Source organism: Eurypyga helias, unplaced genomic scaffold, assembly GCF_000690775.1.
Source record: "Eurypyga helias isolate BGI_N326 unplaced genomic scaffold, ASM69077v1 scaffold38690, whole genome shotgun sequence".
Lineage (NCBI taxonomy): Eukaryota > Metazoa > Chordata > Aves > Eurypygiformes > Eurypygidae > Eurypyga > Eurypyga helias.
The window spans coordinates 14,353-32,618 of record NW_010226998.1 but is presented as its reverse complement, the minus strand read 5'-3'; the positions used below and the strand labels follow the sequence as shown (position 1 = coordinate 32,618).

The window sequence follows — 18,266 nt, the reverse complement described above, 5'->3', positions numbered from 1 at the left end:
TTAGAAGGCTTAGTCTGAGCCTAAATTACAACGCTGCGATCTAGGTAGCAAAGGCCTGTGGGGTGTTATTTCTTGTTCAAAGCTCTTCTGATGGTAAAAACCCCCACATGGATCCAACTGTATTTTCATACAAGCCTGCTTTAACACATGTAGTTACGATATTTTTCTACATGGGACGTGTCCAATCAGTATTTCTGCTGTGATGGTCTGTGATGTGTAACAGGTGAAAGGCTTCGGCTCTACAGGTGTCGTTGAGGAGCACAACTTCAGTGTTTGAGTAGCTGCAGTTCTTGTCATTCGGGCTTTATTCTGACTTTGATTCCTTCTTCCCTAGTCTGTGTCTAAAGTAAGAAGGCACAAAGGCTGCCAGGTTTCCCAGCGCGAGAGCGGGTAGGGTTTACTGTGCTTGCCGTAGTTTTGGTTAGCAGCGGGGCGTTGGAAGCGTGCGGGTGCCAGGGTGCGTGTCCTGCCTGCTGCTGCAGCCTGCCAGCCTTGCTGGGTCACTTGGGGTAGGAATAAATCAGATTTCTGACTTCAGCGTGTGTAAACAGGCTGAGAAAAACTGTCCTGGGTTGGGGCAGAGGGATTTGTCCTGAAGTAGCAGTAAGCAGAAAAGCTACATTTGCACGAGACGCCCCAAGTCTGTGTAATTTACTGGTGCCTTTCTTTTTAAGAGCTCCTACTTTGGATACAGCTTATCTACAAAAGCATGTTTTTGCCAGTATATCTTATTCCACCCTCCAGGCCTAACTTCTACCTCCTCGCCACTGGAGGAATAAACGGGGGCACTTGCATGGGCACTGACGTGCCAGTTTATCGCCCCCTGAACAGCACAGCTTTGTTGGCAGGAAAGCTGCCGGAGTGTCTCTCATGCCCAGACGAATCTGCAGGGTATCAACTTGTCTATTTACTTGTGGCAACCGGTCTGTTTTTTCAGTAGTGGAGCCCTGTGTGGTCACCTGGCAGTGGTCACCGGGAACTATGCCGCTTTTTGCAGGAGAGGATGAGAAAGGTTGTAGGTATGAGTTGGAGGAGGTGGTGGCAGTGAACATCTGGAGGGACTTCATCCCATTTGGGGATGGCTGGCCCTGAAAAACTTCCACGGCATTCCCTTTCCCTTCCATACTCCTTGCTTAGTGGGGGACCTTGGACCAAAACTTGTCTTGCAGGACACCCCCACCCTGGCAGGAGTGTATGGCAGCGATGGGTGACGTGACTTTCAAATGGTCAGTGCTAGAGGAGAGCAAGGATCCTGGAGTTCGCACATGTAGACTCTTGGGCAGATGTGGTTTAACCAGAGACGTTAGATCTGTGCTGTTGGCTTGTGCTCTTCCGTTCATACAGATTTTAAGGCATCTGTGATTTTTACTGCCTTAACCTAGCTCCCCCTCGTCTCCACTGAATTCCTGCAGGCACATCATACTGTCCTTGCTTTCTTTTTCTTCAGAAGTTCTTCCTTTGGCAAGGGTTTCTGCTAACTGTTGAGGAGATGTAAGGGTGTGATGCTGAAGACTTGTTAAGTTGGTTGTGATTACGCAGGGCAAGGTGGCGTGTGTGTAACAGGCTGCCAGGCAATTTGGTGGTAGTCCCCCTCTTCTGGGGTTAACGTGGAGTTAGTGACAGTGTCTGGTTCGGAGACCTCTGGTAAAATAACTTTGGTAGATCTCGGTTCAGTGTGCTGGGATGTGTGTTGCTGGCCTGCACCACTGCTGGTACTGGTCGATCTGACACTGGTTTTCGTGGCAGGAAGGCCAAAACTGCTTAGAGCTGGAGGCTAGGAGAGGGAAACATCACTGGAGCTGTTCAGGACAGTGCTGGCCCTGGGCATGGAGCCTTGTCCTCCGTCACTTCCACCCTGCGTCTTGACGTTAGAGGAAGAGGCAAGGAAACAGTTGAGCAGAACCTTTGCTGTGGCATCGCCGTGGCTTCTCCAGTGGCCGGTACCAGCCCAAGACCCAGCATGTTGGGGGTGCTGTTTTAGCTGACAGCAGTTATGAATTGTGGGTTAATATGTGTTTGGTTTTCCCCGCAGTGTTTATCAGATGTTATGAAGAAATGAGTTGTTTTAACAGAATTAGAACAGACAAATTTAATTACAGTGGTGTTGGGATGCCGAGGCATGTACAGGTCTAAGTGCTGGACTGGCACCCTGGAAGTTCTGCGTCCCCTCATCTTTCTTTCGGTGCTGATACTGCTGCATGGGCTTGGTCAAACTACTGCAGATGAGAATGATCTGTGTGTGTCACAGAAGGAAATCACCCTGGTCTTCCTAATGGACGGGATGTATTTATGTGCCACAGCACCTTGGAGTGACGAACACCTCCGATGTGAGATGTCTGCTCTTGCAGAGATTTACCGAGTGGGTACACACACACTGTTCGGATGGTGCTTGGTTAGGAAGCGAACCCCAGGTCCCATGGAGCGGGCCATGTGCGAAGCCCCTCAGAAGGGCACTGTGGGCATCCCTGGGATTTTCTGGGAGATGCTGAGCCCACAGTAGTGGTGTGGCGCTGCTGGCAGCGGGTTCAGCCGGTCGCTGAAGCTGGGTGGTGGAGGAAGGCCTGTGCCCGGGTAGAGGCCACCAGCAAAAGAGGCGGTTTCTAGGCTCCGGGCTCTGTCAGCCTTCCTTTTAGGACCAGGACCTCCTTCCTCCTGGACTGGCTGACAGTGTCAGCTGGTCTTCCTCTCCAGAGGAAGCTGCCTGGTGACAACACCAGCAGAGCACTGTTGGTGTTGGGATAGCAGCTGGGGAACATCAGCACCTACTTAATGATGTGTTTAACAGCTCTTCAAGTGTTGTCTCCAAAGCTTGATGATCTTGGTATTTTGTGTTTACCTGAAGTCTTCTGAGTTACTCTTGCCAGCTCTGAAGGTTAGTCTGTTGCTGTAAGCATCCAAGTTGTGATTCTGTTGTAAGAGCTGTGTTCGGGGCAGAGGTGGCTCTGCTCTCACCTTGGGGATGGGTGGCTTTCCAGCGACTGCCAAGCAGGGAGAAGTGTGTTAAGGTACCTGTAAGCAGGCAGTGACGACTTCCCAGTAGCCAAGATAAACTAATGCTCCAAGTAGTGACTCTTCCAGGTAGCATTTCCTAGAGGGTTTTGGAGTTGGAAATGTCATACCTGGGTTTATTCCCAGACCTTCACAGCCCTGATGAGAGACTTGAACTGGTGATGGGACACACCACCCAGTCTGGTAACTGTCGACCCCTTGGAGCCTTGGTGAATTCAGGGGGGTTTGGAGGAGCTCAGCACTTCTGAAAATGGTTTTGCAGATTTGTCCCTTTCCTGACTGAGGAGTGGGCGTGTTTAATCACTGTGGTGTGGGAGGGCCATCCCAAATTCATGATTTGTAAATGGCTTTGTAGTTCACAGTATATTACGTTTGATGGCCTAAGTTTGCTCCTAATACCTAGGTGCTGCAGAGACTGTGCTGTGTCTGCTCCTGTGCTGTGTCTGCTCCGGGGCAGGAGTGGGTTACCTTTGTGCCTGGGAGTAATCAGGGGAGGACAAAAAAAACCACAAAAGAAAAAACAAACCCAAAACCACACTAGCAGTATGTCCTGTCAACATCTTGTTTTAGAGAGCAGTGCAAGTCCACCAGCTTTCTAGGTTTCAGTGTAATAGTGGTAGGTATATTAGTGTATATATAATTAATGTTAGTATATTAATCCTCATAGGCTTCAGCAGCTTCTTGTGTGGCCTTTCAGAGCGTGGGGTGGGTGGTGGTCATCACTTCAGCATCCTCCTACCCCTCTTTTGAAGGCTCTCATTGTGACCAGAGGACTATGGACACAGTTTCTGTGGAGTTGCTGGACAACATAGGGAATTGCTTGCGATAGTATTTTGGGCAGGCTTGTTCTCAGCTCCCTGGTGTTAGTTATAAGATCTAAGAAAATAATCTCTTCAGTTTGATATAATCCTTCTTTTCTTGACAGTTCTCAGGGGTGGCTGCTGGGGGCTCCTGAGTCAGCAGGCATGGGTCATACTTGAGGGTCTTGGCTCATCTCCTTGGCAAAGGAGATGGTAGGATCTGCTGCACAGGTGGGAGACTCTGTGGGTCCAGGACCTAGTTTAGGGCTTAGAGTGTCACCCAGTCCTGAGCTTGAGGGTGTGGAGCTGCTGTCTGCTGGCCACCGTGCTTAACCCAGGTTAAGGAATCCCGCTGTCCCCTACCCACTGCCCGTTACTCGCAGAGCTGTGTGAGGAGAGTGGCGAATTGTGGTACAGAGCTGGGAAGGAAATCTCTGCCTTGTTTTGCTACCAGGGCTGGTACATTGTAAAACTACAGTCTGAGCTGGAAATCCTGCAGCATCTCTTCACTAACATTGACCTGGAATTTATCTGGCTGTCTGCCACATGCTAAATAAACCCCAAGTCATGTTGGAGGCTCCTTCTACCCCCTTGAATCCCAGCCCCTTTCTGGGATAGCAACCCACAGACCAGATTTTCTTCTGTGGAGGTTTTTAAGCAACCACTTTGGAGCCCCTTGAAACTAGATACTAGTGGGAATTCCTGCAAGGCCTCTCTAGCCTTGCTGGCTGCGACATCCTGGAATGAAAACGTGGCTTGGATTGAGGATTGGTCGGTTGGTGAATTAGTGCAAACCCAGCTAGTACAATTGCTTGGATTTCCTAACAAGCAGTGCAGAGATCTGGTTAGGTAAGAAATGTAACACAGAGTGAGATCAGAGATCTGCACCTCTGCTGTGATGTGTGCTGTTGGACTTGCTGCAGACTTGTTCCTGTACCTTCACCTTCCTGCCTTTTTTTTTTTTCCCCAGGATTCTCAAATTCTGTGTTGAAATGATGCCTTTTTACTGCTTGTATCTTTGTGGTGTCCTGGCACTTAAGACATTGTCCTCAGAATTAGAACTTGGCTCGTGTTACTGTGGCAGAATCAGGAATTGTCTTTCAGCTGGAAAAGTACCGAGTTTGATCTTTCCTCGAAAGAGATTGCGTTTAAAAAACACTGTTGTGGTGGTGGTGGTGTAGCTGGTGTTCTGAAATTTAACCATGTGGGATGGAGTCAGATGCTTACCCAGAATTTTCCATGTGCTGGTGGCAGAGGGGAACTGCCCAGATCATTGTCCATATTTTGGTTTAGCTTGTTCCCGCTGATGTCTAGCCTTTGCTTCGTGTCTCTGACTTCCCTTGCTGGTGGAAGGACACTAATCACGCTGAGGAAGGAAATCACCTCTTATCTAGGTTGTCAAGCTAGTCGTGGCATAGCTGACTTTATCCTTGAGAAGACACAAAAGTTGGTCTAAAAGGTAAATATTTATTCTTCAGAGTGTCTGAATTGATCCGCAATCCAGGCGCCTGGTGCGGTTGCCGATGGGAAGGAGGCTACGCTTGTCTGTTGGCGCAGCGCAGTGCGATTCACCTGCAAGCAGAACAAAAGGTCGCTGGGACCTGTGTAACCTCATCAGCTGAGCAATGTTTTCTCCCACCTTGGTTCCGATAGTAGGTCAGTGGGAGAGAAAACAAAGTGGTCCAGCTCCTGGCTTCTCAGCGCTCTCAGCACTGAGCTTCCTGGGATGGAGACTCTTAAAATACCAGCACTCTCTTGCATCTGAAAGTCACTGGAACTTTGCTAAGTCAGCTGGCAGGAAGATGAAATACTTGGCAGTGTGGCTTTTCTTCATGGTTGTGTGCTGGGACACTTAGGGAGGCTTTTGTAGTACCAAGTAGACTGTTTCTTTTAAAACCTGCGTGGGAATTCTGCATGGCTTTGTCGCCAACCTGCCCGGCCGTGGTGATTGCCCAGAATTCAGGAGGAAGAGAAAGTGAAACCGGCTGGTCTGTTGGTCATAGGCTGAGAGGTGCAGAAAGTGGAACAACTGTATAAACGCTAAACCAGGGGAGCTTTGCCGTCCTGTTACCATCGTCTTTCTGGAGAAAGCTGTCGGTGGTAGGAATGAGCCAAGCCGGTCCTGCCGTAATTGGCCCTGTACAATTACATGGTATTTAGTGATGTTTGGCTTGAGCTGGAAGTTCTTGTGTATAACAGGGAGTTTTTGATGAGAACATGCAATTTAGCTATCCAGAGAAAATATGTTGCAGTTGATCTAATAATTTAAAATCTTTTCATGCTCTTTTAGCTTCTGTTTTGAAGGTCATTGAAGTCTAGTCCTGGGATGCCCTTTTTAACCTTCACACCGCATCAGTTAGTGTTCTGTTTCCGAGCACTTGTGAGTGGTGGATATGAGGGCAGCTACTCTGGAAGGGTTTTGTAGTATCTGTGGTTTATTTCGTGCTTTGTTGCTTGACACTAGTTTATGCTCTCCTGTTATTTTAGAGAGATTGCTGTGGCTTGAGCCATTGCTGCTGTTTCTCTGCTGTACCTAACCTCAAAATTACTGTTCCTGCCTCCTTGGATTCTTCCACTTCCAGGAGAGGAAAGTAGACCTGGCTTAACCTGAGCACAGTCTGAAGAGCTCTCTAGCCCAGAACTCAGCAATGGCACAGATCATCTCTTGGCCTGAGGCGAGCACGTTACTCGGGACTTAGTCCTACGCGGAGCTGTGCGTAAATTGATTGTCCCTGCCCTGCTGAAGTGGGCTTACTGTAGGTTTGGCATCTCTCATTTATGGTGTGTCTTTTTACAGTGCATCTTGAAAAGAACTCCTTTATCTATAAGACCGATGGGATGTGTCATATGCTGTTACCCGTCTGTGTGTAATTCCAACACATCTGTCAGCTTCACGTCTGAGATGTACAGAGCTCCTGTCCGAGGAAGCTCTGTAGTCTAGATGGTCGTTGGGATGTGTGATTAACCTGGTATGTCTGGCTCTTTCAGAACAGGGCAGTCGGACGGCCCAAAGGGAAGCTGGGCACTGCTTCTGCGGTGAAGCTCGCAGCTAATCGGACAACGGCTGGAGCACGTCGGAGGAGGACGCGATGCCGCAAGTGCGAGGCGTGTCTGCGGACAGAGTGCGGCGAGTGTCACTTCTGCAAAGACATGAAGAAATTTGGGGGACCTGGCAGGATGAAACAGTCCTGCATTATGAGGCAGTGTATCGCAGTAAGTGTACCTGTTGCTACAGCTCCTTTGGGGATTTCTTTCCTGTAGCTGTGTCTCCTGGTGCTGAGGAGTGGAACTCTGGGAACTCTGTGAGTAGTCTCTGGAGCGCATCAGACACATCAGTGTAATCCCTGCCCTCTCAGTTCAGATCTCCTTCCTGTTGCTTTTCAGCCTCCCCTAATCTTAAACCGGAATGCTACTAAAACTTCATAGCACAGCCTTTATTCTCAGTAACACAGAAGTGGATATTAACAGTAGGCTGGAAATCAGCACTCAAATCACAGTGAAATTCTGGGATTTGGGGCAGAGTGGGAAGTTCCAATTCAAAGGGAGAAGAGGCCTGTTTGGCTGGGATCTCTGAATTTCTTAGCCTTGCAACCCTCTACCATCTTAACTTGGTTGAGAAGTTGAGATCTGGAGAATTCTGACTGGCATCCTCCAAGATTTTGGTGTTGGTGACCCCAGCCCCAGACTACTTGAGATCTGGATTTCAATTTGTTTGCTGTTCCCTGGGTCTGATCCAGATGAGCCAAAGAGCCATCAAGCCAGGGTCTTGACTTCCTCAGGGACTGGAAATGGCTGTTGGGGAATGACCACCAGAGCAGGGCAAGCAGGAAGTGAAAGGCGGTTTCCTGGGCTCCTGTAATATGTTGCTTAGAACCTTCTTGAGTCATAAGTAATAGCTTTGCATTTGACAAATATTGACAGATTAATCTGCAGTTAACTTGTCCAAGCAGCTTTTGAGTCCATTGCTTTTGTACTGGCTCTTGCAGAGCATCTCCTTGGGTTTCATGGCTGTGGTGCCCCTATTCAAGGGTAAAAATTACCCTTGGCTTTTATCTTCATTCTTTGGAAGGTCTTGTTTATGCTGCTGTTGAGGGCTTGGTTTTCTTTTTTGGTTTTTTTTGGGGGGGGGAAGGAATGTTGTTTATTCATAACTGAAATATCACCCCATCGACTGATTTCTCTTTTAACTCTTGTTACAGTTCCTTTCACTTTGGCTTTTTTTTCCTTTAATCCTGATGAGACTGAAGTGGAGGCGTTAAATGACACTGATTAAAAAAAAAAAAAAAAAAGGCGCTTAAGGTTTCCAGTAGTTGCTCCTGGTAGCTCACTCTGTGTCCTGTTCTAAGCCATGTGCTGTTCTTGACATAGAGGATTGGCTTCAGCTCTGCAGGATCTTTCAGTAAAGTACACAGAATATCTACCTTTCCGCGGAGTGCTTTTGCAGCTCAAGTGTCTTTTCTTTGAACACTTGATTTCCTGGAGTGTGGCATGAATTGAACAGCATGGATGAAGAATTTATTATTCTCCAGGGGGAAGAAATAGTGAAATCATGCTGGCTTTTTAGTGGAGGGATTAAATTAGGGCTGCAGTGTGCTTTCTTGTCCTGACTGATGAAGGAAACTTTCATACTAGACTGTTTCACTCTTGATAACACAGGCTGAGATGAAGCTTTTGGAGATGAACTGGGTTCTCTTCTGGCTGAGTGTAGTCATCCTCTCATCCCCTCCTAATGAAGAAGTATTTTTCTTCTTGATATCTGCACTTTTATTTCCAGAAGCTGTGGTTAGGGCATAGGGCTTGGTAGCTGGGGTGCTCTGATTCCTTGTCCCACCTTTGCATGCACCCAAGACATCTCTGCCCTCTGTAGGTTCCCATTGGTGTGAAGAGCAGGAGGAGTATTACAGACTTTCTTGGAACATAGAAAATTCTCAAGTTGTAGCTTCTAAGGGTGCCTTACATTTCTATAAGCAACCCTGTTGTCTTTGCTCTTGTTTGTTATGTTCTCTCACAATGGCAGCAGTAACATATATTGTGGTACCTATCAAACCGCTTCCAGCCAGAAAACCCCAACCCAAAACCCTGAAGCAAGACTCTGTGGAAGTAATGATCCCTACAGTTCTGGGATTGCGCTTTCCTCTGGTTAATAACATTGACAATATTAACCAGGCACAGACTTTCATTAAACTCCGAAGCCTTTAGAGAGCCTGTGCCGCTGTTCTGAGAAGAGGAAACTCCTCTGCATCACTAGTTCAGTCCAGAAGGGAAGCAGGAGTGCCTGGGATACTTGATGCTGCATTGAGTAGGTCTGAAGGGAGTGTGGGGCTCTGTGCTGGGAGCACGTTGTGACAGTGTGGCTGCTTTTGCAGCCCATCAGTGGGCCAGAGCTAGTTGGGACACATAAGAGATTTCCTAGACATCCTTATTCCCAGCAAGAAAAACTACTGCTCCTGTTTGTTCTTGGTTATGGCTATAAATAAGACTGTGTGGGAGAGGGGATAGAACAAGCGGACTGAGCTTTTATGCCTCTGGACAACTTGGCTTTTCTCTGGTTTACCTGCTGGGGGAGTGGGATCCCCGGGATTCCTATTTTGTGCTTCGAGGAAGGGTGGGAATTAAATAGCATTTGCAAAATGCTTTTAAAATGGAGCGTGGGTAAGTACTGGCATGAGAAAGGAGGAAGGGGTTGCTGTAGCTCATGTCAGATGTCGGTGTGTGGGGCAGCACGCTGTACTCGGTAATGGCTTTCTGCAGCTGGGGTGTTCCCTGTCTGAAACTGGCTGAGGGATGCACTCTTGCTGCATAGGTCTGGTTCCACGTGCATGTATCCGCTCGGGGAATTTATTCACTCTGTCTGTGAGAGATCCTTGCCATGAAAAGCCACATCTCTGGCTACTTAGTGGTTAAGGATTTGCAACCTAATCGACTGCATTTCACATCACCGCCAGCTTCTTACGAAGATCTCTTACACCTTATTGCCGCACACCCGAAGTTTGTTCCTCATTAGCACAAAGGTGGCTTTTTAATTAGACTGGCATTCCGTGCTGTGACATGGGTGATAGATACGTGAGGTGCTGCGGTTCTTTCTGCCTCAGCAAAAGACCGAAAAAATAATTGGCGCGCTTTTCACTTGTGACACTTTCAGGAGAGGAATTCTCTTTTTAGGTGTCTATGCAGTGCTTTCTGCAATGCTCAGGTTGGGAGCAGGGCCCCAGATAAGACTGTCAGTCAGAACAGGGTCTGCTCTTGGCTGGGTTGTGGGCTTGCTGCGAGACCTGGATCGGGTGCCGTAATATCTGTCTGCCCTGCTTGTGAAAGAGGGGAGCTGCCAAGCTGCTAGTCAGATCGTGAAGCTTAATGGATGTGAATAGTGATGTTCTAGGTTGCTTCTCTCCTCTACAGTTGTACGCTCGTGAGGTGACTTGCATGCCAATGTCTGTGTCCGCTCCCAGGTTCGAGGGACCCACCAAACCAGCACTTTATCCATGCCTGGTGGGCCCCATGAGTCCCTGTTGCTGCAGGGAGAGCACTTCGTTACATGAAACACGTCCTGTGGTGCTCCGTCTGGGTAGCCAGCCATGATTGTTACCAGATTTTCTTGCCCTCCTGGGCTGGAGTCTCCAGAATTTTGCACAATTAATCCTCATTTATCTCCTCTTTGAAACGGGGATACTGTAAATGCACACTGAATTCTTCTGTTTCCATGTTTTCCGTGTCCTGATCAAGACTTCTTTCTGGTACCTGTAAACAGCCGGTGTTGCCTCATACTGCTGTGTGTCTGGTGTGCGGAGAAGCTGGGAAGGAGGACACTGTTGAAGAGGAGGAGAGCAAGTTTAATCTCATGCTAATGGAATGCTCCATTTGTAATGAAATCATACACCCAGGATGCCTTAAGGTGAGTACAGGGATGTGATACGTGTCGGAAACAAAAACCAGATTAGTTATCACCTTAATAGAAAAGCCGGGTATGGAAATGAGAAGGCTTTCACACTGTCAGTTTTGGAACCTTAGGTGAGCAGAGAGTGAGCAGCAGGGCGGGCAGGCAGGACCCTCTGATGTGACCAGCATCCCCTGTATGCAGAGCCTTGCTTTGGACTCTGAAGTCTGTGCATGCAAATGTCTTGTGGGTTGTGTTATTTTTCTGTTGTGTCTGTCTGTCTTTTTTTGCCACTTGTTTAAGGAAGTGAGGAGTTTCCATTGGGATGGGAAGCTCAAGAGGATGGAGACACCTGCCTGGCCCTTGGCATGGGTTAGACACGATCCCTGTATCGGTAGCTCCTTCCCATGTCCCACAGACAGGAGTTGGCTGTTCATGTTTGTCCAGACACGGATGCGCCCGTCGGTGGGAGCTGGCTTTAGAGAGGCTGTGAGCAGGTGTTGCGGTGGGAGGGCTGCAGCTTTGGAGAACAAACGGAGTGAGCTTCAGGCTGCAGCAGTGCTCACACTTGGCTGACTGAGTCCTGGGAGTACTATATTCCTTGCTGGTAACAGGAGTGTCCTTTGGGGCGTATCTCTGTGTATTAGCATTTAGAAGTCTCCTTTCTCCAGAGCTGCTTTCTTTCAGCTGATCAGCCATTTCCTGTTGTTGATTTGCTTATGGTTAAAGTGATTTGCCAAAGCAAATGTGTTCTGACGCACCATGCCCCAGAAAGCAGCTTTTGGCCCTTCTGGGATCTCTGGGAGGAGAGGTACGTTCCTTATGCAGGCCCGGGGTGATGCTCTCCTGGCCTTTTATTTTTCCTGTGCCGCACCAGGTGACGTGCATGTCCTTTACCGGAGCAGAAGTAGGTAGCTGGCAAACCAGAACCGTGGCTCTCCCTGATTCATGGAACTGGTGCTCACAGCTCCTGCCACAGATGGGCTCTGAAAGCGAGCTTTGCTTGCTTGGCTCTGCTTAAAAACAAGGCTTTGGGGTTGGTGAAGCAGAGGAAGAGCTGCTCATTTCCAGAGGTACCTCGGTTTTGGCTTGCAGCTGCTGCTTTGCTATTCCAGTCCTTCCTGAAAGTGCCCTGCGCTCCCCGTCTCTTGCTTTGCAGTGTCGGTGACACTTCACGACTGAGTCCAGAGGACATGATCGCTGTTTAGTGGCAGTTCATGTAGTTTCCTCTCCACATTTGGGACTAGTTGCACAGGATGTGGGTCAGATCTGTGAAATCAAGCAAGTGCTGTTTGTTCTTTTATGCATGTGTGGTGTTCCCAGTGCAGTTTTGGTAACTAGGAACAATGTTGCTTCGGGTGTTTCTGAAAATTGAGCAGTGGGAGATTTACAGTGTGCCTTGTCTGTCTTCTATTTTAATTTCTCAGCGCTTCTGTTGAGTTGAAATGGTGAGGTAACTGGTACTGTTTATTTACTGAACAGCAGGGCACTGGTAGGTTTTCAGAGCTGTCTTGGAGGGCCGGATGAGACTGTGAACAGGGAAACAGTAAATGGAAAATGGAGCTTCTTCCTTGGATCCCTCCTTGCTCTTTATTCCCAGGTTCCATGATTTTCTGAGAGGCAAAAAGCTGTTGCCACGTTTATATGTTGCTTGAGCCCCTTACGTGGGTTTAAGCCCAGAGGATGGAGCCCCCAGATGGTTCTGGTGGGAAGCACCTTTGGGTGCAGACACAGCCCAGGGCAGCTGCTTGGCTGTCCACCCAGAGAAAGGTGCCCTGCCCTGCTCAGTCCATAGGCAGTAGGAGCAGAGTCATTTCCTGGCTATTCGTGGGTAGTGAATTCCCCCTAAGAAGCATCTCCAAAGCTTGTTGGGGTAGTTTGGCACATGCAGTAGCTCATTTGTACTGCAGGGCAGGTTGTTCCTGGTTTGCAGTCCATCCTCTTCCAGCGTCCCAGTTTGGCTGTGCACGCTGAGGGGGGGGGTTCTCCATGAAAAAACAGCAGGAGATGACCTCTTTGAGGAGATCAAGGGCATGTCAGGTGCATCTGTGCTCTGACATCGCAGCCTTGGGGGCTTCTGGGGGAGCCCTGGGTACCAGGGCTTGTTAGGCGCTAGCGCTGGAACTGCGCTGAGGACGGCCAGCGTCCTCAGCTGAGGATGCTGAGAAGAAACCCAGCTCACCAGAGGTGCTGCGCCATCGGACGGTGCTGGGCAAGCCCTGGGTCCCGCACTGGTACTCTTCCAGGGGCGTCCACAGGGCAGGAGAGCACTGCTGGCCAAACGGCTATCTGACAAATGGCTATGGCCTGGGCTTCACTGCTGAGAAGTGTCATGGGAGGCTTCCAACACGCTGCTTCCTGTGCAGAGACAGCATGAACACAACTGCTCCTTTTGCTGAAGAGCTGCTTAAGAAAACGATCCTGGCGAGCGTTCTGCGAGTGCGGCACTGTTCCCAGAGGGAGCTAGTGAGAGTTGTGGAGGAATGTTGCCTGTTGCCGCTACAGAGCGTTTGAGTTGAACCGACATGGATGTATTTTTCTTGCTGCATCTCCAGTAGCAATGCTGGGTGGCACGAGTGAGTGAGTGCAGATCTGATGCTGTTTCTTTAAGGAGATGGGGTTTGTTTTCCCAAGTTGAAGCCTGTTGATTTTCATCTTAGGAGATGGATATAGTGATAATGATGGAAAAGCTGAATATTTAGGTGCCTGGTCAGAACAGCAGAAGTACAAAGACCTTTTCCAGCATGGCTGCCCATGGCTTCAGCCCAGGAGTGTCTGTGCTGATGTTGTTTCAATCCTGACCCTGCCAGAATTCACGGCTCTCACTCAGCGATGTCCGATCAGCATCCCAGGGTCTCCATGTTCCTTGCCTCACAGTAGCATAGCCTCGTGTTTAGTATCTGACTTGCTGGCCTCGTGCTGCAGGTGCGTTCCTGGAGATGCCTCACGCTGTAGCTCAGACACCGACCTGCTGTTGGTAGCAAACACTCGGAACTGGCTCCCTCCCAGCCCGAAAGCTTGGGACAGCTTCAGCAGCAGGTTTGTGTGTGTCTAATCTTCGCTTACAGTTCCTCAGAGCTGTTCGGCTCCTTACACTTCTCAGAAGGGACAGAGCTGTAACGCTTTCCCCTCAGTTGCATTTGTTCTGTATTTGGTGCGGGAAACAACTTGTTCCCAGCTTGGACTTGGACCAGGAATTGTTCCCCTGAGGCAGAGATGTGTACAACAACTCCTGGAGTATCTTACACCTACCATGGGAAAGTGGTTCAAAGGCACACGGTTGTGATAAGCAGTATGTAAATTCTGCCCACTTCATGGACTCGTGTATTAACTCCCCAAGACTTGCCGAGAGAGACTGACACGTCATCGCGCTCCGTGCTAGAATGGGAACGGCTGCTGTCTGCCTCGGGGACCTGGGGAAGCCCTTCCCCAAAGCCAGGTCCGTCCTGCACAGCCCTAGTGTCTTTTCGCTGCGCTGGGAGAGGAGGAAATGTTTCAGAAACGTGAAAACGCCATGGATCTTTGCCCCTGCCTGTTTGAGCAGCAGTCTCCTGCCGCTGTGCCGCTGATGCCGGTGCCTCGCTATTTGTCGTGAGAGCGGCATGATTTTGTTGTCTGTAACACTAATACCGTAATCAATTCCCTCCCACCCCGCCCCCCAGGCTTATTTCTAAATATGTAACTGAACCCTTAAACGCAGATGTGCCATCAGTGAGTGTATGTTTGTGTGGAGGGTGTTTTTACCTTACACTGAGGCTTTTCGTCCTCAGTTTGATGCACAGAAACATCTATCTCCTGATTGGAAAGTCATGGGGGCTCCTGTGTGGGAATTCAGAACCCAGCAGCATTTGAGCTGCACAGGGCAAGACCGTGCCTTTACTGCCGTGTAACAGCACGCAGCGTGTGTCTTCTCCTTCTAAAAACAAACTCAGGTTGCCCAGAGAAGCTGTGGATGCCCCATCCCTGGAAGTGTCCAAGGCCAGACTGGACGAGGCTTTGGGCAACCTGGTCTGGTGGAAGGTGTCCCTGCCCATGGCAGGGGGGTTGGAACTGGATGGTCTTTAAGGTCCCTTCCAGCCCAAACCATTCCGTGATTCTGTGAACTGTCAGTCTCTCGGAGGTAGTGAAGTGGTAGCTACTACCTGGGCAACTGTGGGTGTGAGAAACCTTAGAACTGCCTTCACGTGTCCAGCCTTCTGAATCCAAGGGCCTGTTCTCCGGCTGACTTGGCAACCACCGTTTTCGCTGGCACATGGGCTGGAAGCGTGGGACTGCTAGTTCTGATCCATAAAGAAAAATATTGTAAGGAACGCATGATTACAGTGCAGGGTGCTAGAATCTAAGAATGCCAAACAGTGTTAATGTATGGGAGACTGTCTGTATGGGAAAAATCCCTTCCCATCAAAAGATCAGGCGGTGCCTCGCTCGGAGAGGGACAGGATGGGGTTGAGCTTTGCCAGTAAGTGGTGTGGGAGGACACATGGAGATGGCGTCATTACCGTCCTGGGTTTTGGGGGGTCTGGTTGGTGGGGTGTTTTCTGCTCTTGCAAAACACCCCAAACAACAGCATGTGCCCTGTGTTAATCGGTATTGTTGGTGACCTTTGTAAAAAGCCCGGGCCTGAGCCCTTTGTCAGATAGCCGTTTGGCCAGCAGTGCTCTCCTGCCCTGTGGACGCCCCTGGAAGAGTACCAGGGCGGGACCCAGGGCTTGCCCAGCACCGTCCGATGGCGCGGCACCTCTGGTGAGCTGGGTTTCTTTTCTGCTGCCACCGGGAGGGCAGCGGTCGATGGGAGAGAGTCGTGAGCTGTGCAGCACGCCTCTGAAGGAGCGACCTGTCGGCATGGGCAGGGTTTTGCAGCACAGTTGTGACCTGAGTTGTGCCTCTCTCCTTTCTTTCACCAGGTGAAGGAATCGGATGGTGTGGTGAATGACGAGCTGCCGAACTGCTGGGAGTGTCCAAAGTGCAACCATGCAGGGAAAACAGGAAAAGTGAGTTTAATGGGAATAAGTGGTGCTGGAATGAGATACAAAATCTCAAGCATTCCCTCTGGCTTGTAGACACAACTTTGCCCATTACCAGCTTTTGATTTTGTGCTTAATTCAGTTGAGTTGAAGGAAATAAGCTGATGGCTTCCTGTTCTTTAATGATTTCTGTATTCTTGTTCCTTGTAGCAGCGCTTCACCCAGAACCTGAGGAATATTTAGGTAGTTCTGTGCGCTGCTGCAGGTTAATTTCTAGGATAAAAAGACTTTTTAAAAAAACCACCAAAATCCAGCAGCAGTTATGCAAAACCTGAAGTGTCTGTTGGAATTAGCCAAACGTTACTTCGTTGCAGACTGCGACAGACACTTGCAAGCATGTAGTTAGAAAAATAACTTGCTACTTGTTTTGTCTGCTACAAAGTGATCAACCCACCAGTGTTGGAGGCAGCTTAGATAAAGAGCTGAGAAAGGCGTAAGATATAAAGTTTGTTTGTGTTTTGTGTCTTTCTGGCGTACAAGCAAAAGCGGGGACCAGGATTCAAATACGCATCAAATCTCCCAGGCTCATTGCTGAAGGAACAGAAGATGAACAGAGACAACAAGGAAGTAACGGATGCTGCGAAACGGAAAGGGGACTGTGAAGAAAGTCCCAGGCGGAAATCGGAGGAACATTCCAAAAAGGCTCAAGTTGACCCAATACTGAGGAGAAAGTCAGACGAGGTGCATCTCTGGAGGAAAAGGAAATTTGAGAAACCCCAGGAACCCACTCTGAGAAAGCGGGTATGACACAAAACCACTTTTCATGTGCTGACACAGTTGCGCATGGGCTGGTTGAGGCTGATGTCTCTTGCCTTCTGGCTTGTAGCTCATCTCACAATCCTAGGTGACAAAAGAAACAGCGATGGCTTACCCTCTTTTTTGAAAACTGCTAGTCTGGCAGGACAGTAGCTTGAACAGTGACGCTTGAGTTCAGAGGCCGAAAACACTGGGCTGTGGCTCTTGTTTTATTGAAAATACTGGAAAACCCACATTAACTGAAAAGTCCTTACAAGATGCTTGGAGTAGGAACGAGGTGAAAATCGTTTTTATTGGAAGCTTTTTCATCTTTATCCAGTTGGTGGCGCATGGCAGCTTGTGTGGGGCCAGTTCAGGCACTCTGACTCTCCCGAGTGGGGTGACACCTCCTGCAGCCTGCGCGGAGGGGAGCTGCTCACAGCAGCCGTGTAGGCAGCTTGTCTCCGCTCTTGGGCCAGGCGGGACGCTCTGAATTGCCATGTGGGTTGCACAAGGTGCTGCTTGGGATATACAGAAATGCTGGTTTTCAGAGGTGAAAACGAGGACCTAGATCTCATGTTTCTGGAGTAAATGGCCGACAGCTTTACCGTCGGAATCAGTGGCTGGTTTTGCAGCGCACGTGTAGCTCACGAGGAGAAGCAGTCAGTCCGCCCCGCGAGGCTTGACAGCGGGAACGGCACGGTACAGAAAACGTAGGGACTGGGGTTGCTTTGGTGAAATGAGAGCGTAAAATTCATGATAGCAGTTTGTGCCTCTCCGCTTCCTGGGCATGCTCTCCTTCCCCCATCGCCTTGGAGTCACTGCAGTCGTTGTGGATGGCTTGAGTAGCTCTGTGATTGCCCCGCAGGGCGTGAGGAAGGCACTGTGGATCAGCCAGCATTCACGGAGTGTCGTGGTGTGGGGTTTTTACTTTTCTTTCTTCCAACAGCTAAAACTTGGAAAAGAAGAGAATCTCTTCAGGAAGAAGGTACTTTGCCTTTTTAGTAGATGTGTTCTCAGTCCCTTTTAATCCCCTCTCCTCATGCAGGCAGAACAGTGAGGCAGTTCCTGTACCAGTCATGTCCTTGTGTCGCTGCAGGCTTTTTTTATTACCCCGTTTACATCCTGGAATTACAGAATCTCTCTGATGCAAACCCTTACACTCCAGGATAGCTCAGCTGCAGTGTCTGGTTTTCTATTTTCTGTTCTGGTATCCCCTGTTACAATACAGCACCAGGCTGAGTTTTGCTGACCCAAGGAATAACATTCTGTTTCTCACTTGTCCTGTGTGGTTGAGTCTTGCCCCTGCCACACAGCCCCTCAGCAGCCTGCGCCACAGCACGTCCCCAGAGTCCTGCTGACACCCCGGGGAGCCAGGCGCTGCTGATCTTGCGCAGCCTGGCACGGTAACAGAGCTCTGATACCTTTAAAGCCCTTGTTGGTACCCTGGGTGCTGCAAGCTGATGGTAGTCTGATGCTGTCAGTTTTTTATTCTAACCTGTCATTAACTCACTGTGACCTCTCCCTTTATAATATATGAATTTAAAGATAGGGTGATCAGCTTTCTCGGCTGCCTGTTGCAGGCTGAAGCGGAGGAGCACATACGCTGACTTGATCCAATTAGTTTATTGCCAAAGCATAGACCTTCTGATGTAACAAATGTGTTCAGAGGGCTGGAGCACCTCTGCTATGACGAAAGGCTGCGAGAATTGGGCTTGTTCAGCCTGGAGAAGAGACGGCTCCGAGGAAACCTCATTGCAGCTTTCCAGTATCTGAAGGGGCTACAAGGGGGCCGGGGGAGGGCTTTTTACCAGGGGCTGTAGT

The 18,266-nt window shown here is 49.4% G+C and overlaps 1 protein-coding gene across 1 annotated transcript in view; it reads left to right on the top strand.

The window, feature by feature from the left end:
• Positions 1-6,803: 6,803 nt before the first annotated feature.
• Positions 6,804-18,266, top strand: part of KDM2B (lysine (K)-specific demethylase 2B) — a 17,675-nt gene continuing 6,212 nt past the window's right edge. The window contains exons 1-5 of the mRNA XM_010155103.1: positions 6,804-7,022; positions 10,558-10,701; positions 15,588-15,674; positions 16,188-16,448; positions 17,392-17,430. Coding sequence (XP_010153405.1) covers positions 6,960-7,022; positions 10,558-10,701; positions 15,588-15,674; positions 16,188-16,448; positions 17,392-17,430 — 594 coding nt within the window. The 5' untranslated portion in view covers positions 6,804-6,959. The remainder of the gene's footprint in view (positions 7,023-10,557; positions 10,702-15,587; positions 15,675-16,187; positions 16,449-17,391; positions 17,431-18,266) is intronic.